The 24,901-nt window shown below is 35.9% G+C and overlaps 2 protein-coding genes across 3 annotated transcripts in view; one reads left to right on the top strand and one right to left on the bottom strand.

Annotated features, from left to right (window-relative positions):
- LOC144956455 (uncharacterized) overlaps positions 1-24,901 on the top strand; it is a 96,170-nt gene that overhangs the window by 45,834 nt on the left and 25,435 nt on the right. The gene's annotated exons all lie outside the window — the stretch shown is intronic.
- The window catches only part of LOC144956466 (uncharacterized), a 25,643-nt gene continuing 761 nt past the window's right edge, over positions 20-24,901 (bottom strand). The window contains exons 2-7 of the mRNA XM_078886982.1: positions 5,610-5,884; positions 4,883-5,028; positions 4,276-4,490; positions 2,891-3,016; positions 2,112-2,327; positions 20-1,396 (exon numbers count right to left, since the gene is read on the bottom strand). Of these exons, the coding sequence (XP_078743108.1) occupies positions 413-1,396; positions 2,112-2,327; positions 2,891-3,016; positions 4,276-4,490; positions 4,883-5,028; positions 5,610-5,884 (1,962 nt within the window). The 3' untranslated portion in view covers positions 20-412. The remainder of the gene's footprint in view (positions 1,397-2,111; positions 2,328-2,890; positions 3,017-4,275; positions 4,491-4,882; positions 5,029-5,609; positions 5,885-24,901) is intronic.

The raw sequence follows: 24,901 nt of genomic DNA, 5'->3' as shown, positions 1-24,901 counted from the left end.
CTTTTATTTTCGTCCATTATTTTGTTTTGTTTTCTTATTTGCTTTTAAAGGTTGGCGGGGGGAGGGGGGTCTGGGTTTTTTTTTGGATTTTTTTAGGGGAGGGGGGGGGGGGGTGTTTACTGTTGTTTATTTGTATAGACATTCAGATTTTTGTTGTAATTTATGTTGAGTTTGAGAAACATTGTATGATTTGTGTTGCGTGATAACTGTGATGTATATAGGGTTATGTTGAGTACATACTCATCAACCCCAATCATTTAAAAACCCCGTATGTTTTGCCGTCTTCGAGGGTTATAATATGTATATTCCCAACACATAGGAAATGTATTATTTTCTTTACCACCGTGGCATGTTCATTTCCCCCCTCAGTCATATTCGTTATTGCGTTTTATATTGTAATCCTAACGTTTTATCAAAGAGTTCTAGTCTTTGGATTTGAAGTGCTGACACGTCGTTTTCGTTGACAATCATGATTCTCCCCATACTGATGTGCTCCATCACAAGAGTCATCTTTTCCTTTCGTAGACGAATGATGGTTGTGTTTTGTCGCAGATTTAGAATGTCTTTTTGTTCCAATTAATTTCTTATTGTCCCTTGAAGATTTATGACTTTTCCCATGACCCGAGTGCCTTTGTTTTCCTTTTCTATCCTTGTGTTTTAGATGATCTACAGCATCCTGTCTGTCAGAATCCTCGTCTTTTTCAAATTCAATTTCTGCATTTATATCACCCGTGATTGCCATGTTGTCCATGCTGTTTACGAATTCGTTTTCCGATACACTATCAAATGGCAAAAGGTTTATGTCACCGACAGCGTTTTCGTGAAAAATCATACTATTGCCCATTTTAGTTGCATCCACCTGTGACTGAGAAACCGATTGCATTAATACTTTTTGGTTTTTATCTACAATTTCATAACCCGCAGAATTGTCGGATTTATTATGATTTGTATTTACTGGCAGTCCAGCGCGATTTTCATTTCTTTCTTCATTGAAATGAACGTGCATATTTCCGTCTTCGTTTCTTGAGCTTTTTCGACTTCCGCTAGTAGATTGTTCATTTTGTTTCTCACAAAATTGCAAAAAATAGTCCTCGGCTTTTTTATCGTGCACATCGAGCAAATTAATGTCAGTGCCCGCCGCTATTAGCATGGCGCCCACGTCTTGATGGCCTTTCATGAGAGCGATATGTAAGGCTGTCTGTTGTTCCATGTTTGTAGCGTTGACCTGCACGTCGTGTTGAAGGAGGGCCGATACGATGTCTGTGTTGCCGTCTGATGACGCCATGTGTAAGGAACTCATCCCGTGAATATCCTTCATGTTCGAACTGACTCCATACCGAAGCAAGACTTTGACAATCTCGGTGTGACCGCCACATACAGCATAATGTAAAGCTGTCTGTTGAATAGATAGAAGAAAAAGACTGAACTATCATGGGGTTTTTTTGGATGGGGTTTTCAGAAAAGGCAGTGACATAATGCATGATTGTGTTTAATGCAAAAATAAGGTCTCCTATGTGAACTAATGAAGAATATATAAAAAAGTAATTGTGACTCTGATATATTGATACAATACAAACGACGTTTCAGATTTCTACCCTCCTAGGGAGACAAACATAACACACGAATAATGATGAGAGAAAAAAAAAACATTTAAATAATGGGGCGAAAATTCTTGAAATGGAACAGAACAAACGATGACATTGAGTAATAGGCAATTGGAGTGGTTAAAATAAAATCTAGGGGTGTCTCAGTGAGCCAGTGAAGATGTGAAAAAAATATAAAGAGTAAATGTGACGCACATTCTATATTGAAACAATTTGATCCTCTGTCTCAAAACGGTATTATGACAGGATGAACGAGGTGAAATGGAATGTAATTTATATTGACAAAAATGACATTTAGAGTTAATTTCTCTCTATTTTAATAAGTATAAATACTATTTCTTGCATTTAAAATAACTCCCATTTAAATCTTGCCGTTTTCAGTTGCATCGCTGTTACTATTGTCTTTGTAAAAGCAGACAGGTGTGTTATTGTATCAGACAGATAATGAGGGAAGGTGTTATTCAAATGAATTCTATTGATACGATTAAAGAGTAAAACCAGTTATACCATGTTGTTTATTGCCAATGTGTTGAGGTTGGATGTGGACTTAATGACAGTCTTGAGAACTCCAGTATTTCCACTGGATGCTGCCACATGAAGCACAGACTTTCTGTAGTTGGTTGTCAGGTTAGCATCTGCTCCGTGCTCCAACAATAGGGAAGCCATTTGTTTTGTACTGTTTGAGCAAGCCAAAAGCAGTGGAGTTCTACCCAGAAGTTGCTCCTGAAAACAAAGATATGTTTATTTATCTAGCAGCCATGGTTTGAATGAAAGCATTAATATCGAATTCTGTTTTCTTCCATTGAAGATTTCCCCTTCTATTTGTTTTGAAAATCAATTTGATTTCTATTACATTGAAATTCTCATTTTTTAAAAATTTGTATTAATTTGTTGGGGTTTTTTTTTTGGGGGGGGGGGTTGTTTTAGTTTTTTGTTGTTGTTGTTTTGTTGTTTTGTTTTTTTTTTTTTTTGGGGGGGGGGGCGGTGTTTGGGGTATTATTTAATCAAATGACTCTAAATCAATTTTTCGAAAAGTAGTATTGTTTTAAGAAGCGGAATTTACTGTACGTTATATACTTAATCCAGCCGTTAAGAAATGGACACAACAAGGCTTACATAAGTTAGAATGTTAAGAATTAATAACGAGATCGGAAAATATTGGGAAGGGTGTTGTAATTAAATGGATGGACAAGATATGAAAGATTGATTGAGAGATATTTGATCAGATTTATAAATAGAATGATGAGTGGATGGATAGAAGGATCGACGTTCTGGCTGGTCCTTACTTTACTATTAATGTGGGACGAGTTAGTTGATAGCATCATTTTGACTAGGTCCAACGACTCTGTCGTCACAGCTACGTGCAGGGCCGTCATTCCACGCTTGTCTTTGATGTTAACATTGGCCTTTCGCTGAAATTATAATATTATTGGTAGATTTTTAAAGTAGGGCGGCATCACTCATCACTCCAGGTAGATTGAGAGAGAGAGAGAGAGAGAGAGAGAGAGAGAGAGAGAAAGAGAGAGAGAGACAGAGGGGGGGGGGGAGTACCTACGGAAAAATGGAGTGAAAAGATCTTAAAAATATGTTCACTTTACTAACCTTTCAAATTTGCTTACGTCAGTCAAATTGAACCGCTTGATCAGATCAGATCAGATCATCTATGGTATTGTCAGCCATTAGATCAGATTTAAAAAACTGACGGAATCTTACTGTTTATTGCACAAAAATCGATAATTTCAACACATTAAATATTGTTTGGTAACAATAACTTTGTATGGAGGATCTAAATAATTTGATATGCTGATTGTTATCCTTTATATCCCATTTTACTGTCAACGTGGAGCGTGAAACTTTATTTTATTTTATTTTATCTGGTTTACCACCTAGGTGATCTAAGATACTCAGTCGTTTACCACCCATTGGCTGATATTAGATCGCCTTGGTTAGAACTTCAAATTGTGTGAAGATAATTCTTGTTTGAGCCAAGGGATTCATCACGTAGTGGACAGAGAAAAAATTGGGCTCAGCATGACTTTGAAATATTGTTGGTATATTATGTCGAATACTCTCGCAACTAATGAGCGATCAAAATAAATCCTCGTTGAAATGAGTACATTAATAAATAAATTATTGGATGAATTGTATTCATCTAACTTCCTTATGATGCCATCAGGCCCATGACACCTGTAATTCTGTAATGGTGAATTAGCTGCAAATGCAACTTTGTGGTCAACACGCCTTTGTGCCGATTCGTGACGGGTTGGAGTCCCGCTCTAAGTGGCTCAAAGTCGAGTCCTTGGGAAATGTTCTTTACTCACATTCTCTCACCGTTCTCAGGTTCAAATGAATATCTTGCCGTTAACAGCTTTGTCTCTGTCCTTACAGACATCATTTCTCGTCTTACATGTTAAGTTTTGCTTTTGGCTGGGACCATTTGCAAGCGCTTTAAGTACATTTAGTGGACATTGCCCTCTGTATATGCCCAAGATTTTTTGTTTTTGTTTTTGTTTTTTGTTTTTTTTTGTTTTTACAAGCCTTACCATATGTACTCTACCAAAATACTTTCCGTTACATGAAAGAGTTTACATGTTTCCAGTTGTTTTGTTGTTTTTTTTTCAAAATGAATAGCAAGGATATATATTATAACATACAATTTTTTACCACATACCTTAATCAATAACTTAGCCAAATCCATACTGTTGTTATTGATAGCAACATGAAGAGCTGTTTCCCCTGCCTCATTAACGGCATTGATGTCACATCCGGCGTCAAGCAACATGACGGCCATGTTGAACCTCTCATAGCGGGCAGAGAAATGGAGAGCTGTATCTCCCCTGGATGTTACAGCGTTTACCATAGCTCCGGAATCGAGCAAGAACTCGACTGTTAAAAGTATTTTTTTGAAAATATATTGGTGAAAAAGAGTTTTTATTGTGCAATCTGCATTAGTAATTAATGTGATTTATTGAGATGTCATCACGTTACATTTATTTGTGGCGATAATTTTCAGTTTTTCAATCAATGAACTATCATAACAACATAATTTCGCCAAAACTTTTAAGTTTTACTTTTAGTCTGAAACTTGAAGAGAAAAAATAAACAAACAAAACATGCGTAATCTATGTAATAGTTTAAAGGACGCCATTGATAAGGAATTTCACGACTTGGAATGTGGATTCAAATTATCTCTTTGTTAAAGGGGGGGGGGGTGTGAATTATTTTCTTTTAACACTCATTTTGATTACTGAAAATAGGGTACGTAACGACAGCAGTACCTGTTTTAGTTCGTCCAGCCTTGACCATTCTATGGAGTATGGTCTCCCCTGTAAGTCTACACACCGTTTCAGTGACATCCGCCCCATGCATGACCAACATCTGGGCCGCTGTCATCGACGTATGGATGATACAGGCATATAGAGGACTATAACGGGAGAATGAATGCAATTAAACCAAATGGACCTCTTCTCTTTTCCTTCTCATCCTCCTCCTAAGAATCACCATCCTGCTCCTCTTTATCCTCCTCCTCCTCTTTCTTCTCTCTACTCTTCTTTTTCTTCTTCTTCTTCTTCTTCTTCTTCTTCTTCTTCTTCTTCTTCTTCTTCTTCTTCTTCTTCTTCTTCTTCTTCTTCTTCTTCTTCTTCTTCCCAGGTATCTATGAACCTCCACCTTACAAAGCACTGGAAATGTCAGTCTAAGTTGGATAACGTTTAGCAACTAAAGGCCCGCTATCAAAACTTGAGTTAGGTCTAAGAGGCGGAGAATGGTTTGTTTTGAATTTTTTTATTGTTTTATTAGTTTATTTATTTTTGATCTTTATATGTTTTGTTAGATTGATAGATTATTTTGTTGTTGTTGTTATGTTTGATTTGTTGCGGTTTTCTTTTGGTTGTATATTTTTTTTTCAAAATAGTATATTATAAATCAACTTAATAAATAAATACATGACATTTCCACGGTTTCATCATTCTCAATGCTCTTTACAAATTATTCGCTTTTACTAACCTGTTCCCATCTCCATCTTTGGCGTCGATGTCACCTGCGGCGGTTTTGAGCAGGAACTCCAACGAGGCCATTCTTTCTCTGATTGCTGTCACATGAAGTAGAGTACGCCCGTCCTTGCTGATATGGGTTGTCACCGGCCTTATCAATTCGGCTTGTACTTTGTTCAGCTCCATGATCAGTTCGGAGTCGCTGGTATAACTAGCCACGCCGATGAGCCAGGCGGAGGCGTTATCCAGGGATGTCCACTGTTTATGCATCGGGCTTCTTCCTTCTGCCTAGTCAATGAATTTAGTGGAAAGAAACATTTTGTTGTTATTATTGAATGGGTAGCTTACTAGGTGCACTAATTTGCAGATGTGATAGCCAAACGCAATTATGGGCTTGATTTAACATTATTGTAATGGGCAATACTATTTTTCGTTGGTTTTGGAGATTATTTCCATAACAACAATGAGCCCAAAACAATTTGGGTTATAAGACCTGAAAATAAGAGCACCATCAGTTTGCTGGTTTTGTTTTGAATTATCATTCAAAATGTAATTTGTTATCATTTGTTTAATTTGTTTATTCTTTAGAGATTTTTTTCTTGTATGTGTGTGTGTGTGTGTGTGTATCTGTGTGTGTGTGTGTGAATATGTTTATTTATGATTAATGTAAGATTCGTAATACCAAATTATTTCACTCGTATGAATGGTTTTAATTGTCATTGTACGTTTGTTCAAAAATGAATTATATAATTTATTCCATTATGGACACCCAGCTCATTTAAAGGAAATTTTATAATAACTTCAACGCTTAAAGTTTAAGTGGCAAAACATCTGTGATGACGCTTTCTAACGTAAAACACGATTCTTAAGCTAAATTTACAAAAACAACATATTTTCTCAATAGCACAAGTAAGTTTTATAGCCATTCATTCCGAGCGATGCTTGTGTATGCGTGTGTGTGTGTGTGTGTGTGCGTGTGTGTGTGTGTGTTATGTATTCATGTATGTGAGTCTGTGTGTGGGAGAGGGAGAGAGAGAGAGAGTGAGAGAGACAGGCACTCACACCAACACAGACAAGAGAGAGACGGAGAACTGTGTGTGTTTGTGTGTGTGTGTATGTGTGTATGTGTGTGTGTGTGTATGTGTGTGAGGTCTGAGTAAAAGGAAAGATTGAGAGACAGTGACAGATTGATAAATAGATAAATATTATTTAGTAATATATAGACAGACATATAGATAGATAGATAGATAGATAGATAGATAGATAGATAGATAGATAGATAGATAGATAGATAGATAGATAGACCGTATTTGTGAAATAGGTTGATATATAGATAGAGAGAGATAAAGAGAGAGAGAGAGAGAGAGAGAGAGAGAGAGAGAGAGAGAGAGAGATTGCGACGTATGTATGAGAGTGTCTGTGCGTTTGTGAGAGAGAGAGAGAGAGAGAGAGAGAGAGAGAGAGAGAGAGAGAGAGTGTGTGTGTGTGTGTGTGTGTATGAATGTTTGCGCGCGTATTGCAAGAGTGAGTGTGTGTGTGTGAGAGAGAGAGAGAGAGAGAGAGAGAGAGAGAGAGAGAGAGAGAGTAGACAATGTTCAGTATGTATTTTTCTGAGTCATTCGATATATCCCAATAGGCACAGAAACATTTTAATTGTACGAGCATTAAATACTCATACATTTATTTGTTTACTTTCCATGTCAATCTCAATTTGACCTCAAATCTCCTGATCACAGGTCCTAGACTAGGCAGGCTGGTTTATCGGGTTCGTTTGTTTTTTTTTCTTCTTTTGAATTTTGCTTTCTGATTGTTTGTTTGTTTTGTTTTTTGTTTTGTTTTGTTTTGTGTATTTAGTTGTTATTTTTTGTTTTTGTTTTTTTTTTTTTTTGTTTTTTTGTTGGGGTTTTTTTTTGTGTGTTTTTTTTGTTTTTGTTTTTTTTTTTTGTTTTTTGTTTTGTGTGTGTAGGGGGGGGGGGGTTATTTTATTATTTAGTTTGTGGGTTTGGTTTGGTTTTGTGTGTGCGTGATTTGTATTGTTTTTGGGTTTTTTGTTTTTGTTTTTGTATTGTTTCATACACACACCTTTTCAGATTCGTTATCTTACACCTTTATTTGTCACTTTGCTTTGATATTATATTTTTTAAAAACGGAATGGATTTACTCCGTATGTCTTCATCCACGCGTGTTCAATGTTTGTCCATCATGGTGCAAGCGAGAGTTTTAATCACAACGGAAACGAGTAACCTTATGAAGAATATAAGCTTTAAAACGTCTCAACTATCGGATAGCTTCTGTGGTGTAACGGTAGCACGTCTGATCGGTAAACTCGGGTTCGGATCAGAAGGTCCTAGGCTCGAGTCCCGTGCAGCGCATTGTTGAGTCCTTGGAAAAGGCTCTTTACTCACATTCTTTCACCGTACTTAGGTTTAAAACAAGATCGAACCCCAATCGAGACAGGCTGTTTCGTTTGAGGTTTTGGTTTGTTCGTTTTTTTTTGTTGTTGTTTTCTTTTGTTTTTGGGGGGTTTTTTTTTGGTTGTTGTTTTTTTTGTTTTTTGTTTTTTTTGTTTTGTTTTGTTAGTTTTTTTAATGTTTTTTTTTTAACATGTTAGTTCTTGAATTTTTCTTTCTGCTTTTTCTGGCACTGTTACAGGTCTTTTTCAGATTTTCACTGACAATCGCTGCTCCCATGATACTGAGTATGATTATTATATTATTATATTATCCAAAAGATCATCACCACAGCTCTGCGCAATGTTAGAAAATGTTGAGTTAACCTTCGTATTTTACCTTCTGTTATCAACTAATAGTCTAATTAACCAGTTAAATGAGACGAGGTACCAGGTTTGATTGTTTTTGCCAAGATGAGGGTCATTTAAATCGATCGATATTTGAAGGACGAGTTTTCTGACCAAATCTTTAAATACGAGTTTTTCCAGTGCACAGCAGTGAACTGGTTAATGATTTATCAGACTAGTTCAACTAAGATCTTCTGTTTTAGGATGAGATCTTTATGAATAAAATTAATTTTTCTGTCCCTGAATGATGATTGAAGGGGTATCAGTTCTTCTTTGGTTTGTTTTTTTTTTTATTCATGACTTATTAAAATTGGGGGAAGTCGGAAAATGTACTGGTTCTGAAATCTGGTCTTAAAGTAGTAATCCATGTGGGTGCGGTTCATATCTTGCCAATGGTTGCATTATTTATTTATTTATTTATTTATTTATTTATTTATTTATTTATGTATTCATTTATTTATTTATTTATGTATGTATTTATTTATGTTTGTATGTATGTATTTATTTATTTAATTAATTATTTTTGGCACTGTTCTATGCAACTTACTCTTGGTAGTAGTAGTAGTAGTAGTAGTAGTAGTAGTAGTAGTAGTAGTAGTAGTAGTAGTAGTAGTAGTAGTAGTGGTAGTAGTAGTAGTAGTAGTAGTAGTAGTAGTAGTAGTAGTAGTAGTAGTAGTAGTAGTAGTAGTAGTGGTGGTGGTGGTAGTAGTAGTAGTAGTAGTAGTAGTAGTAGTAGTAGTAGTAGTAGTAGTAGTAGTAGTAGTAGTAGTAGTAGTAGTAGTAGTAGTAGTAGTAGTAGTAGCAGTAGCAGCAGCAGCAGCAGCAGCAGCAACTTTTCGTTTACCACAAGGCTTTACGTCAAGTTCTCTTTGTAGGACATTTCTGTCCTAGTTCCTCGTCACTGAACCAGTCCGTTTTCTCTATATTTTTTTTTTAACCACGACAATTTTTATTGTCTTTTCTTTTTACCCGTTGGAGTCAAAAGACTTTGTGTAGCTGGTACCGTTCTCAATTCCTTCCAGACAATATCAAACTGTCATTTGATATCGATGACGTCAAATAGCTGACGTTAGTAGTGTTTTGAATTGGCACACATTCTTTCTTGCCTTGTGTTTACCTTTGAAATCGGTGTGATATTATTATTACTACTAATTATTGTGATACTAATGCGTGCATATATTAAAACGGCTATGTGGTCTAGTGGTATGACACTCGCCTTCGAATCAGAAGGTCCTACTCGAGTCCCGAGCAGGGCATTGTTGAGTCATTGGAAAATGCTCGTTACTCACAATATCTCCCCGTACTCAGGTGTAAAATGAGTACCTGGCCGTTATAGCGTTGTCCGAAAAGAATTGGTGTTATGTCTCGACATTCATGTTCGGTGTTACTATCGGCTATGGACCCCTTGGAAAACGCTATGAGCACTTTTAATGGATATTTTTCTAATATAAAAGTTCAAGTTTTATTTATTTTAATCATGTTGTTGATAATGATATTATCTATTTATTTATCTATTCATAATTTGTATTAAGAGGGTCCAGATAGCTCAGTCGGTAGAGCCTTCGCTTCATAATGATCAGTCCCGGGTGAAGTCAAGATTTTTTCTGACTCCTTGCCCTGTCCATTCAGACTCAGCAGTGATTGGGTAGCTGGGTCTGTTAGACTTGGTGGCAACTACTTTGCGATCGACTTAAGTTCTATCCAAAGGGTAGCAAGTAATTGCTCTTGTCCGTGTTATGCTATAGAAACTGGGATAAACTCTGGCTCTATAAGCCAAATGGTTCTAAAGAACTAAACGTGATTTTTAAAAATACATAAAATTTAAAGTATTATTCGAGCAAAAGCATGTTTGTAACTGAATGTAATTGTTCAGTTTTTGGCCTCAGGGGTGACATTTTCGTGGAATTGTCTCGATTTCGTCGAAGGCAAAAGAATACTAGTACTCGTGAAATGAAAATAGGCAAGATTTCTATTTAACATGTTAATGCATCGTTAACCAGTTACTTGCCATACTCTGGAAAACTCGTATTTAGATTTTGGCCAGAAAACGCGTCCTTCAAATATGGATCGATCTAAATGACCCTCACCCTGGCAAGAGCTCTCAAACCTAGGACTTCGCGATATATATATATATATATATATATATATATATATATATATATATATATTATATATATATGCATGCTCTCACTTCTTTCGTAATTTTGCCTACAACGTTGTTTCTCCTTAGGATCGTCAGGACCAAATGAAGTGGTGATAGTTCATGTTGAACACCGTTTGTTGTGTTCCGGATGTTTACTTTGGCGCGCATGTATGGATATGTGTACATGTTGTAGGCAAAAATAACTCGCGCTCCTAACACTGTCGATCACTCTAGCGGATTCATGCTCATATCTCACAAATATATATATTATATATATATGTGTGTGTGTGTGTGGTTGTGTGTGTGTATGTGTCCGTGTTGATGCCTAATAATTGTACTATGATGCTATGCAATTGTGACTTGCAGTTGGATCGCAAGAAATATTTCTGTATTTCTGTAGAGCGAATATGTTCGTCTGTCCTTTATTGGAGACCCCCTGTCAATCTTTAGCCATTAGCCTTGTCCAAGTCTTAACCCCCTGCTCTGCTCAGTTCAACGAGGACTAATTTATAAATCGAACAAAGCGCCCCAATTTCCGGCCTCAACTCGGCAATTTGACAGTTCGCTTTATTGATTTATCTGGATAAAATGAAAGGTGAATGGATAAGTGAATGAATGAATGCCGCTATTGTATACAAATCGAGTTAGAGACGGGGTTCGTGACATACGTAAATACTGAATGACGGGGGGATTTGGTCTTATGATTTCTGACACTGTCTCGATACATTGATCATGATAATGATAGTATACTGTGAAATTAATGTGTGCCATCATGTCCTCTGGAATTCCGATCTTATCATTGTTATTGATATATTTATAATGACGACTTGCTATTCTATCCTGACGATACGATGTCAAAGTTTCTTTTGAGAATTTTAAGTAGAGTTTGCCTAATTAAGTAATAGATTGGTGGTGGTGGGGGTGGGGGGGGGGGGGAATCGGATGGCCTGAAAACTCGCGAGGTCCCAGGTTTGAGAGTTGTTTCCAAGATGAGGGTCATTTTAATCGATCGATATTTGAATGACGCATTTTCTGGCCATATTTTTAAATACGCGTCTTTCTGATTGTGTCGGTATATCGGATTATAACAAAGTCAAGCGATGGTGTGTTTGGTCTTTGGCTGGATGGCTGGCCATTGAAGGCAAACTTTGAATCCCGACTTTGTGTTTTGGGTATGGATTTTTTCGCATATTAGCCAACTTTACTCGGGAGTAAATGGTTATAGGCATCGACGGATAACAGGCTGCTTGTAGCGTATGAAAAATAGATTTAATTTAAAGAACATATTGGTGACCTTGTAAAATCGTTTTTAATAGCTGTTTGGGGCTTGATTGGATTCTTTTACCAAAATGGTGGCAATAATCCAATAGCTTAACAGCTCATTTTACAAATATCTATTATTGATTATGCAAACATTTTGATGTTAGGAGAACATGTCTGTTTTATTTTCAAAAGTAGGGGAACGTGAAATCACACACGTTTACCGGGAATCTAACTTTGAAATCATTGGTCAACCGAGGTTCCGCTATTTCATTCTAGGCGTTTTGCGAGATATTACACAATAACTGGCTGTGATCGACAGGTATCTTTAATTCTCCTGTGCAGACATGTTACAAAACCCACTTAATGAAGCAATGTTTATATAAGATTATGCAGTTTTAGGTTTATTAAAATAATATCAACTTCAAATGAGAGGATGATAAAGTTATTAATATTGGGTGAATTTGAAATAAATTGAAATCGGTAGCTCTCGTTTGACGATGTTACTAACGATAGTGAAAATGAAAGTACCGTAGTCAAAAAGTTACTCTGTTTAGATGATAGTTCAACTTTATCAAAATAGATGGTTTAGTTTTCTTTTGTTGTAAATATCAATCACGTATTCCAAGTATGGGTAAATTGTGAAAAAATATATAAGTCAGATACGGGTGAAGAGACGCAGGGTGTTGGAGCTGCACCGGTAAATCCCATGATCGATTCCCGCTCTGAGCAAGGCAACTTTGAGTCCAAGGAAAAGACTCTTTGCTTACATTCTCTTTCCGTTCGCGGGTGTAAAATGAGTGCTTGGCGTTAAATGCGTTGTCTCTGTCGAAAAAAAAAACTTACAGAATCGCCTTACAGGCATCATGCCGCGTCCTACATGTTTAGTGTTGTTGCTAACTTAATCACGTTAATAGTTATCACTCAAATATTTTGCAAAGTTTTTCAGATTTCCTTGCATGAATACATTTTCAATGTTTGTAAAGTTAGGGTTTTTATATTAAATAAGCCTAAAAATAAATATTTACATTCAATTTAATAATTAAATACTGGTTTGTTTGTTCTTTGTTTACATTTTTTAATGAGATAATTGAATTCTTGTACGGGAATTCCTCGAGCCACTGGAGTGTTTGTTCGGGGTTCCGCTCCAGCAAAAAGTTGACAGACACTGCTGTGGAGATAATTGCTATTTATACTAGTAGAGACTCTGTAAAATTATTTTATTTCAAAGTTTGAAAGTGAAAGGGTTCCAGTACTGCGGTAATACCTTCGACTGATAGTTTTAAAACCAAGTAGCCATTCGCCACTCATACATCATTTTGAAGTATTAAGACGTCACTCTTTATCACGAATTAGGTAACCGCTATTTACATGGCCTCTAGAAAATTTATAGACTACACTGATTTGAAGATTGGTCAAGTACAGCATAACATGCGCGCGTGTGGATATATATATATATATATATATATATATATATATATATATATATATATATATATATGTGTGTGTGTGTGTGTGTGTGTGTGTGTAAAATATAAATGGGATCACTCACTTAGATGTGGCCAAAACATATGTTTCTGTGGCTTTCATCCACGTCGTCAGTTGGCATATTGTCCGCAGAATCTATTGTCTGCGGACAATATGCCAACTGACGACGTGGAGAAAGCCACAGAAACATATGTTTTGGCCACATATAAGTGAGTGATCCCATTTATATTTTTTATATTAGCTCTAACCATCAGTATCGAGCACTTTCCTACCTACGAGTACCCACCAACACTCATATTATATATTATTATATATATTTTATATATATATATATATATATATATATATATTTTATAATATATACATATATATATATATATATATATATATATATATATATATAGAGAGAGAGAGAGAGAGAGAGAGAGAGAGAGAGAGAGAGAGAGAGAGAGGTGGCTTTGGATTTACTTTTCTACAACAGCTTTGGAGTATTCTCCTGGGCAACACAATGGAAGCTGAAGGCTAACGATAGAGTATTTACAAACCGAAAATAAAGACGCGTCACGTTGCTGTATTTAGGTATTTAACCGGTTAACTGTGCCATACTTTCAGGTTTGAGCGTTTTTGTTAAGATGAGGGTCATTTAAATCGATTGATATTTGAAGGACTAGATTTCTGGTCAAATTAAATACGTGATTTTCCAGAGTACGGCAGTTAACTGGTTAACTATGTCTAAATTAACATTTATAAAAATTCAGAATTCACTCTTTCAAATTCGATGAATGTACTACAGGTATATAAGCGGGTGTGAATGTATAAACATTTGTTTGCCTGTTCGATCGTCTAAAATGATTCATGCATTAAGTATTGACTGGGGGTGATTTAGACAATAGCTGTCGTGTGTTACTTCGATGAATGCGTGGATATATGAGAAGGCATTATGTACGCGAATTTATACCCGCGCTTTAGATGTTTATTGTCAGTGTCCCTACTCACTACCAAAGGCTATTGTACCAGTGACTGTACACTAGAGTGGATTTTTTATTGATTCATTGCACGTTAAGAATTAATGATTGAACGGTTCTATAAATGATTCCATACGGTTGTTGTCAATGGCAACGGGTCTGGACTTCGTCCACACCCTGGGAAGTAATATATTAACAAGATTGTCTTCTTCTTCTTCTTCTTCTTCTTCTTCTTCTTCTTCTTCTTCTTCTTCTTCTTCTTCTTCTTCTTCTTTTTCTTCTTCTTCCACCCCCCCCCCCTAACAATTACTCTCCTTTGTAAATTTTAATTTCTTTCCTATCAAATAATAAATGCACTGTTCAACACACACACACACACACACACACACAAACACACACACTCACACACCTTCTTCCCCGAATTAAAGACGGAATGAATATACAAATAAATAAGTCAATAAATATACAATTTCTTTTTCTTCCTCGGCAGACCGAAACCTCAGCGATTAAGACCCCTCAACTCTTTACGTCGTATGGAGTCGACTTCTGAATATATTAGAATAATAGATAATTAAATAAAAACGTACCATTGAATAAATAAGTAATTGATTAATCAATACGTCAATAGATAATTAATATTAGCTTCCAGCTGTGTGTACCTATGACAAAGGCGGTAACCCATGCGACAATGAAAACATGGGTTACGTCATTTTGTTCTCCAAGACACCATTGAATTGAACCCATTCAAGGGTACCCTCAATTTTCTTTCCCATTTTAACTCTGGCACCATTTCATATATAGCTTGCCTTTATAAATTTCCACGATCACTCTCCTACCGCTTCTTATTATTTTAAAGACCCACAATGATATTTCCTACCATAAACTGACAAACATCTTTTCTCATTTTAAACAGAAAACGTTTACTTCATAAAGTTATAGTCAAAAGTCTTAAGCCTGAGACTTCAAATAAATCGAAGGAATTCTCAGGTTTAAGATGTAATGACAAGTTGGTGTTAACATGAATCTGTCCAAAGGTAAAGTACTCACAACATCCGCCAGCCGGATATAACGTACCAATACGCAAAGCTCTGTGCAACCGTAAACGTTTATAGTCTGATTGATGGAGTTTAATGAAAACTAATCATCAAAATGGCTGTCCAAAAACATTAACAAAGAGCTGAGTGACGTCAATTTTGTTCCTTGTAATGATTAGCGAAAACAAAGCTGTGTGACCAAAATGAGACGTAGATGTGGGTTTTGTCGGTGGAAGGGCCAGACTTCCACTTGAGATGCGTGCACCCTGCGTGTGGATTTTTAAGTGACCATTCCCGACGGGATTTGATCTGCTTGAAATCCTAGTGATCAGAAAGTAAATTTGGAGATTAGAAGATCAAATATCTTCAACTTTGGAATTATATACGACCGGGACTCGTCCATTAGTATTACATATATTATTATTATTAGATATTAATTGAGCCACTTGGTAAACTATACCTTCTATTAGAACACGATTATCAAGAAATATAGTAACCGTAGTCACTGGCGGTCGGTCAATAGAGCGAAGTTGTTTTGTGCCGCCCTATATTTTCCGTAGATTAGCATGTCAACCAAACAAAAAACTTCAATTTTAAAAAAAATTAAAAATTTAGCACATACTGCTTTTTGTTTTGAATTTAATAGTTGATGACTCGTGCGTCGCTCCACGAAGGTGGCGTCAAATCGGCACGTTTCATCTTTCCCCCGTTGCCTGCGCGGGGTGACAATGAGCGGAGGGTGTGGTGTGGTGGGGAAGTTTTTTTTGTTTATATGAGCCAGTATTCGTTTGGCCGTCCTGTCCTTATCCTATTAGCCACTCCCACGCCTCGTTCTGAAAAAAGTCCGCGAAATTAAAGGGGAGGCAAGAGAAAATCAGCTGATCGTTAAAATAGTAACAGAAAAGTGGAGGTGCTCGGCAATGAATGCAAGAAAGACATTTAAAACGCCGTAAAAATGTTTAAAAATCACTTAATGTTATAATTACCATCCATAACAACCTGTCAAATTCACATATGTAAGATGTCAAGCCAAAATTAATAATAAAATAATAAAGAACACGATTGACCGGTGGTCCATTGACTACACATGCATACGAGTACCAGAAATATTTTGTAAACAATGTAACACAATATAATGTGTAAGTTTCAAAGCAAATGCAACCACAAATAACATCAAAGAACAATGTGGAACTACTGTTTTAATTTCATAAAACCAAACGTATATTTTCTGCCCCCGATATTGAACGTGTAGTTAGTATGTATCGTACAAACAACATTCGTTTAGACAGGTAGTCGGGATTCTAGCGCCAGTTTTATTTGGGCAACCATGATTGGGATTTCACTCAATGCACTTATTAATTATTATTATTATTAATAATAATAAGCAGTTAAAAGGATATAGTCTTTGGTGTATAAGTGCATATGTACAATATTTCTTATAATAAATGCTTCAAAACAAAACAAAACTAAAAAAAATTAATGAAGAATAAATGAATAAAAATATCTATTTGGGCATTTACTTACATTAATAGTCTTGAAAATCACAATCACAATCCATGAAAATTAAATATCCCAAAATCCGAAGAAGACATGAATTTAATCCAAAATCCAACACAGGAATGTATTTTAATAGGAGACAGATATCCTATTAAAACCATAGCATTACTTGCAAACAACAATACCCCACTCTGCGTTTAACGGGCTTGTGGCCGTCACATTGTAAATTGTGGCCGCATTAGGGTAATCGGTGTCCTAAAGATTGACATACTGACATACAATCAATGAGAACTATAAAGAATCCATTCTAGAATTCAACTACAAACTGAAAATCATGATAAATATCACTCTCTCAAATAATTTCCTTTGCTCAGGTTCACTCACACTCTCCTTTATTGCAAAACATTGATAAGTGAGATAAAGTTTGTATTTCAATTATAAACTTAATCACATAACCTAAATGATGGAGAATAAAAACAGCTAATTATAAAAAAAATTCACAGATCAAGTTATCTATTTGAACTCCGCATATTTAGCTTAATTACTCATTGACCATATAATTTATTAAATGGCATTGTTTCATTTAAACAAGACCATGACGCTTATGCCTGGACCGGGTATTCACAAATTCTGCTTTTGTGTTCCACTTTTCGAATCGAATTAATCTCTATCTTATCCGTTTATTTGCAAATTTTCTGCACTTTATAAATAAGACCATAACGCTTATGTCTGGACCGGTTGTTCACAAATTCTGCCTTTGTGTTCCACTGTTCGATTAGAATTAATCTCTATTTTTTCCGTTTATTTGCAAAGTTTCTGCACTTTATAAATAAGACCATAGCGCTTATGTCTGGACCGGGCATTCACAAATTCTGCTTTTGTGTTCCACTTTTCGAATCGAATTAATATCTAGTCTATCCGTTTATTTGCAAAGTTTCTGCATTTTATTAATAAGACCATAACGCTTATGTCTGGACCGGGCATTCGCAAATTCTGCTTTTGTGTTCCACTTTTCGAATCGAATTAATTTCTATTTTATCCGTTTATTTGCAAAGTTTCTAGATTTTATAAATAAGACCATAACGCTTATGTCTGGACCGGTTGTTCGCAAATTCTGCCTTTGTGTTCCACTGTTCGATTAGAATTAATCTGTTTTTTTCCGTTTATTTGCAAAGTTTCTGCACTTTATAAATAAGACCATAGCGCTTATGTCTGGACCGGGCATTCGCAAATTCTGCTTTTGTGTTCCACTTTTCGAATCGAATTAATCTCTATTTTATCCGTCTATTTGCAAAGATTCTGCACTTTATAAATAAGACCATAACGCTTATGTCTGGACCGGGCATTCGCAAATTCTGCTTTTGTGTTCCACTTTTCGAATCGAATTAATCTCTATTTTATCCGTCTATTTGCAAAGATTCTGTACTTTATAAATAGGACTATGACGCTTATGTCTGGACTGGGTATTCGCAAATTTTCCTTTTGTGTTCCACTTTTCGAATCGAAATAACATCTAGTCTATCCGTTTATTTGCAAAGTTTCTGCACTTTATAAATAAGACCATAACGCTTATGTCTGGACCGGGCATTCGCAGATTCTGCTTTTGTGTTCCACTTTTCGAATCGAATGAATCTCTATCTTATCCGTTTATTTGCAAAGTTTCTGCACTTTATAAATAAGACCATAGCGCTAATGTCTGGACCGGGCATTCGCAAATTCTGCTTTTGTGTTCCACTTTTCGAATCGAATGAATCTCTATCTTATCCGTTTATTTGCAAAGTTTCTGCACTTTATAAATAAGACCATAACGCTTATGTCTGGACCGGGCATTCGCAAATTCTGCTTTTGTGTTCCACTTTTCGAATCGAATGAATCTCTATCTTATCCGTTTTTTGCAAAGTTTCTGCACTTTATAAATAAGACCATAACGCTTATGTTTGGACCGGGCATTCGCAAATTCTGCTTTTGTGTTCCACTTTTCGAATCGAATGAATCTCTATCTTGTCCGTTTATTTTCAAAGTTTCTAGATTTTATAAATAAGACCATAACACTTATGTCTGGACCGGGCATTCGCAAATTCTGCTTTTGTGTTCCACTTTTCGAATCGAATTAATCTCTATTTTATCCGTTTATTTGCAAAGATTCTGCACTTTATAAATAAGACCATGACGCTTATGTCTGGACCGGGTATTCGCAAATTCTCCTTTTGTGTTCCACTTTTCGAATCAAATTAATATCTAGTCTATCGGTTTATTTGCAAAGTTTCTGCATTTTATAAATAATAATAATTGTTCAAAATTTTACCTTACACCCGATATTACAAGTACAAGTGAGCCAGGTGAAGAAGATTGTCAAACAGTGTGACAGATGAAATAGGAAGAGAGAGAGAGAGGGAGGGAGAGAGAGAGAGAGAGAGAGAGTGTGTGTGAGAGAGAGAGGGCAAGAGAGAGAGAGAGAGAGGGTAAGAGAGAGAGAGAGATATTCGTTTTTTGTTCAAAATCTCTCTCTCTCTCTCTCTCTCTATCTCTCATTGCACAAGGTTGTGCTATTTACTACTATTTATCAAGAACAGCCAAGCTGGCAACCCAGTCTCTGTATAAACTAAGCAAGATGGCAACAGGGACCTCGCTCCTTATCCAATGCCGAAGCTTTAGTTTGAGTCAAACGGTTTTGTTAAAAAAAAACACCCAAAATAAGTTCGTGTCGTAAGTGATGGAAGTTGAAGTCGGCTTATTATAAAATCGTTTTTATGGTCTGTTTGGATTACCCTTTTTAAATAGAAAAAGTGAATATAACATAAACTTGAAGAATAGGCAAGCTAAATGAAATTTAAATCGACTGATTAAATGAGTACGCGAGGCTGAGTTGCGAACGACTACTGGGTTCCGACATTCCGATCCCAGTGTCATTCATGTTCACCGTACCGTGTTACTGTCTACACACTACACTGCATTGTTAGTGACTGGTCATGTCTTTTTTGTTTGTATGTTTTACGCAAGCTTAATAAAAATTAAATTGACTGATTAAATGAATACGTGAGGCAGAGTTGCGAACGACTCATGGGTTCCGACATTCCGATCCCAGTGTCAGTCATGTTCACCGTACTGTGTTACTGTCTACACACTACACGGCATTGTTAGTGACTGGTCATGCCTGTTTTGTTTGTATGTTTCTTTTAATATGGGTCAATTTACAAAGAATAATAATAGAAATGTTCAAAACAAAAACTAGATTCACTATTACGTGCCTGTAATGAAGTGCTTTCCACAAACCGTGAGCGAGAATGATGGTGGAGGTAATGGCAACCATGTGGGTTTGTTATTGTTTCCTACCTCCGTCAACCCGCGCATCCAGCTGCGCACCCACGCTGATTCTAACCAATACTCTGCCTTGAAGAAAGTTAGTTACCACCACTCCCCAATCTCCCTCCACCCTCCCTCCCCAACTAACTATTGTCTTTCACTGCTAAAATAATTAGGCCAAGACGGCCAATCTAGCGATGCACGCCCTGAGGTCCTACTTGGGATAAATTAAAACCATATCAGTTTTATCACTGAAAGAAGAGGCTTTGCTTCACTTAGATATACGGATGAAGAGAATGGCAATAAATATATATTTTATCATTGTTGGTTTTGCTTAAATATATATTAAATATCAAAAAGAACAGTAAACAAAGTATGCACCGAGAAGAGCCCCATGGTACTATAAATAAAAATCCCTGACCCCACGGAGTCCTTCATCCCCGCACACTCCCAACGATCCCTACTCAACTTGTATTGTGTGCATTGTCTAATAATAGTTAAGGGAGCGTTCACATATTACGTCATCAGCTTGGGAGGGAGGGGGGTCTACCAAATGTTGACATGTGTTGACATGGGGGAGGGGGGGGGGGGGCAGACCCAAGATGATGTCATCAAAACATAGGCAAATTAGGCCTATTTTATTTAATGCAAGAGCTTCAAAAATGGCATTCCAAATAAATTAGCAAAAAGGTGAAAAATTAATCATTTAGCCAATATTTGGTCCGAGTTGATAATAGTTGGAAAATTCATCCCTCCACCTGAAAATCCAAGACCCAAACTTCAATTTCAAGAAACAGATGACTGGAAGATAAAACACATTCGTCAATCCCAATATCTGCTGCAAATAGTGAAATGCAGTGACAACTCATGCTGCAAACCTTGGCGTACTAACTATTCATCTTTTTTTCCAGAGCGTTTTCTGCCACCACCTGTACCACTTGCTTCATGTGATGATGGTTTGGAGATAGGCAATAATGGAAGATTTGGAAGCCTATTTCAAAGTTTGTTCCTTTCAAAACAGCTAAAGATAAATTGCTATGATGAGTATTGCCCATCTCTCAAGAAACAAGATGGGAAAGGGGTATCACTTCTCAAAAGGCGAACTTGCCCTAAATGTTCATTGTATCACTCCTCGATCACAGCAATGAAAGACCATTCACGAAAATGCGGCATACAAGAAGAACAGCAAATGGGAGAAAGTGATGACGATGAAGATGAAATTGATGATACTATTTATAGTACATTGCCAGAGGTCCAAGGCAGAAACATTTTTGAATCAATTAATTTTATGTTTGGAAATTGAAACAGAAATTCATTCCACTAAAAGACTAATATGCTATAAAATAATTTGCCTCCTATACTATTTTAAATTACACTTTCTGAATTTTTAAAAATAGTACCTGCATCAAGTAGCCTAATTTAAATAATGTTTGTTAGATTTTATCTTTGCAAATTTAAATTTTATGTCCCCATTGTATCGTAAAACATAAATTATCAACAGTTTCTGAAATTAATAAAATGTCTGAATGTGTTTTATCAAACGTTGATAATCAATGTTTATGGTTTGAAAAATGAATAATAAATATTGTGAAATTAAAGTTATCTTTTAGTTTTTATTAAATTAGATGACGTCATCATCTGTTGGGGGAGGGGGGGGGGGTCAGGTCAATGATGACAAGTGATGACTTGGGGGAGGGGGGGGTCTAAAAAGGGCAAATTTTTGATGACGTAATATGTGAACGCTCCCTAATTATAAAGATGTCGTTGATTGTGTGTGAAGTTAACAAGTGCTTTGCGTTTGGAATTAAATGTGGATTTTTAAATTCAATTATTCTAAAGTTGTGTGTCATACCGTTAGTATTCAGAACAAATGTATTATCGCTGTTGTCATTGTTTATGAAACCTACTTGTTTTTATCTTGAATCATTTTATTTTAAAAATTTATTTCTGTAATTTGTAACCAATCATGAATCATGTTAATTTTTTAATTGAAAATCAATTCCGACACTCCCTCAAGAGAAAATAGTGGTGAAAGATTTAGGTCCACACAAACCAGTGAATTTTAACTTAGTTTCTAACACTCCGAGGAGACAGCGCCGATTTAATAATGATTATTTTAAAACTGTTGACTGGCTTACTGCCAGTGAAAGCCGTAAAACGCTTCATTGTTTTTATTGCTTGATTTTTGGTGATGTATGCTATAACGGACAACAGGAGGATTCAGTGATATTGCGCACATCTCTCAGGCACTGAAGAAACATTCTGAATCAAATAGCCATGTCACAGATGTTGTTAAATATAAACTTTTCAACGTTGTAGATATAAGAAATCAGTTGGAAACAGGACATGATGCGTCTGTGAGCCGTTATAATGAACAGGTGAAAGTTAACAGACAAGTTTTGTCCAAGATAATTGATGCTCTTTTGTGAGTAAGTCTCGTTAATATTCTAACACACACACACATACACGCACACACAAATACACGCACATATGCAAACAATTGCAATACCCCGTCCACACACACATACACACACACACGCACACACACACACACACACATACAAAGTAGGTCAAATTAAGTTAAATTAACTAGACCAATAAAATTTGATTCTGTATTTCGGATTTGTGCCGCCTTAAATACAATGTGACCAACCGCCCCTGACCGTAGTGAGAGAAAAAAATTGAAAGAAGTTCTCGAGAAATATATTTTTTGTTTTTATTTACTTATTCATTTATTTATCTTTATAACTTTTTTGCTTTGTTGTCGTTCTTGTTTTATTTTTTTCTCTCGTGATTACATCAACATTATATCGAATTTGCAACGGTTTGGTTTTCTTTTTTGTTTTGTGTATTTTTGTTTTGTTTTGTTGTTTTTTTTTTGTTTTCTTTTGTTTGATGGTTTGTATGTGTGTGTGTGTGTGTTTTATATTTTTTTTTTTTGGTATTCTCTTTTTCTATTGAGGGGGTGGGATGGGAGAGTGTATTTGAAACTCTCTCTCTCTCTCTCTCTCTCTCTCTCTCTCTCTCTCTCTCTCTCTCTCTCTCTCTCTCTCTCTCTCTCTCTCACTCTTATCTCATAAAGTAGTGCATCCGTTGTGACGAGATTTTTCATGACAGTGTCTTCTGGGTAGGACGCGAAGCCCTATGTTACCACCCCCCCCCCCTTCCCCCTCCCCCTCCACCACCAACAATTCAATATCGGGTGACTCACTGAATTTAATTCTACTTTTGACTAACATTTTGATAATTTGGGAGAAAACGTCATGAGAGCGAGGTCCCTGGCTTGGGAGTTTGTTTGTTTGTTTTTTTGTTGTTGTTGTTTTTTTTTTTTTTTTTTTTTTTTTTTTTTTTTTTTTTTTTTTTTTTTTGTTGCCAAGATGAAGGTCCTTTAAATCGATCGATATTTGAACAAGTTTAGTGGCCAAATTTTTGAATACGTGTCTGTCAAGACTATCATATTTAACTGGTTAATAACGGTTGCTATAACATCAACAATGCTTATGCAGGGCTAATTAATATTGGAGGTTAGATCATGAAGACTGATTACCAATGCAATGATTTTCGTCTTTCTCTTCCTGGCCTGGTTAGGAAATGCCTTACGGCTAAGAATACTCCCCTTTGTAGCATTTATTGCTGGACTGTAAACAATCCTTATAACGTTTTATGAGCCATAAAACGTATCATATTTCCCAAGCGGGACACGTCTACCCTGCAACTCAACCCGAGACAACCATACATGTATTGCTGTCTCGGTCAGAACCGTGTTTGAATGTTATGCCGGTAATTTATGGAGAATGCGTTTCTTTCCGATCTCTCATTCATATCCGTTCGATATGTGTTTTAAATGATAAATTTGATTCCAATAATTAAGAAATAATGACAACAATGGCATGATGGTGATCATCATCATGGTGATAATAATAATAAAGATGATGATGATTATGATGATGTTGATGATGATAATAATGATGGTGATGATGATGATGATATTAATATTATTATTATAATAATAATTATTATTATCATTATTATTGTTGTTATTATTATTATCATTATTGTAATTATTATTATTGTTCTTGTTATTGTTATTATTATCATTATTGTTATTATTATAGTTATTATTTTTTTTTTATTATTGTTACTATTATTTTTATTATTGTTATTATTATTATTATTATTATTATTAGTAGTAGTAGTAGTAGTAGTAGTAGTAGTAGTAGTAGTAGTAGTAGTAGTAATAGTAGTAGTAGTAGTAGTAGTAGTAGTAGTAGTAGTAGTAGTAGTAGTAGTAGTAGTAATAGTAGTAGTAGTAGTAGTAGTAGTAGTAGTAGTAGTAGTAGTAGTAGTAGTAGTAGTAGTATACATCAGTAGTGGTAAACTCTCCTAATCCGTGCTTTTTGCAAACGAAGGTTTGCATTCTCGTGCGCAGCAGGGTGATTTTTCTGTTGTCAATTTTCCCAAATAACTTGCCTTTCGTTTTGTCCGAAATAGTATCACCATTTCTCAGAATTGTAACATTTATACATCAAATATTCGCTCTTAATTTTTCACTTTCGGTGCGTGATGGTTGCTTATTTTTGTACATAGATATTATCAATATCCAGACAAGATTAGTCATGATGTCATTATATGATGAAATTACTACTCGGTTTCTTCGGCCCCGGGCTTAGAAAGATAAAATTCAGTTAATGAATAGATATAACAAGAAATGAAGTGAGTAGGAAAGTGCCAGAAGACAATAGAAAATAACAATTTCGCGGCGGCGATGGGGACTGGAACCCGCGACCTTACTGGTACGACAACTCCGGCTGAATAGAT

The sequence above is a fragment of the Berghia stephanieae genome, chromosome 1 (genome assembly GCF_034508935.2).
Source record: "Berghia stephanieae isolate SIO BIC M18660-M18661 chromosome 1, UCSD_Bste_1.3, whole genome shotgun sequence".
Classification (NCBI taxonomy): domain Eukaryota; kingdom Metazoa; phylum Mollusca; class Gastropoda; order Nudibranchia; family Aeolidiidae; genus Berghia; species Berghia stephanieae.
This window is presented reverse-complemented; position numbering and strand designations above follow the sequence as displayed.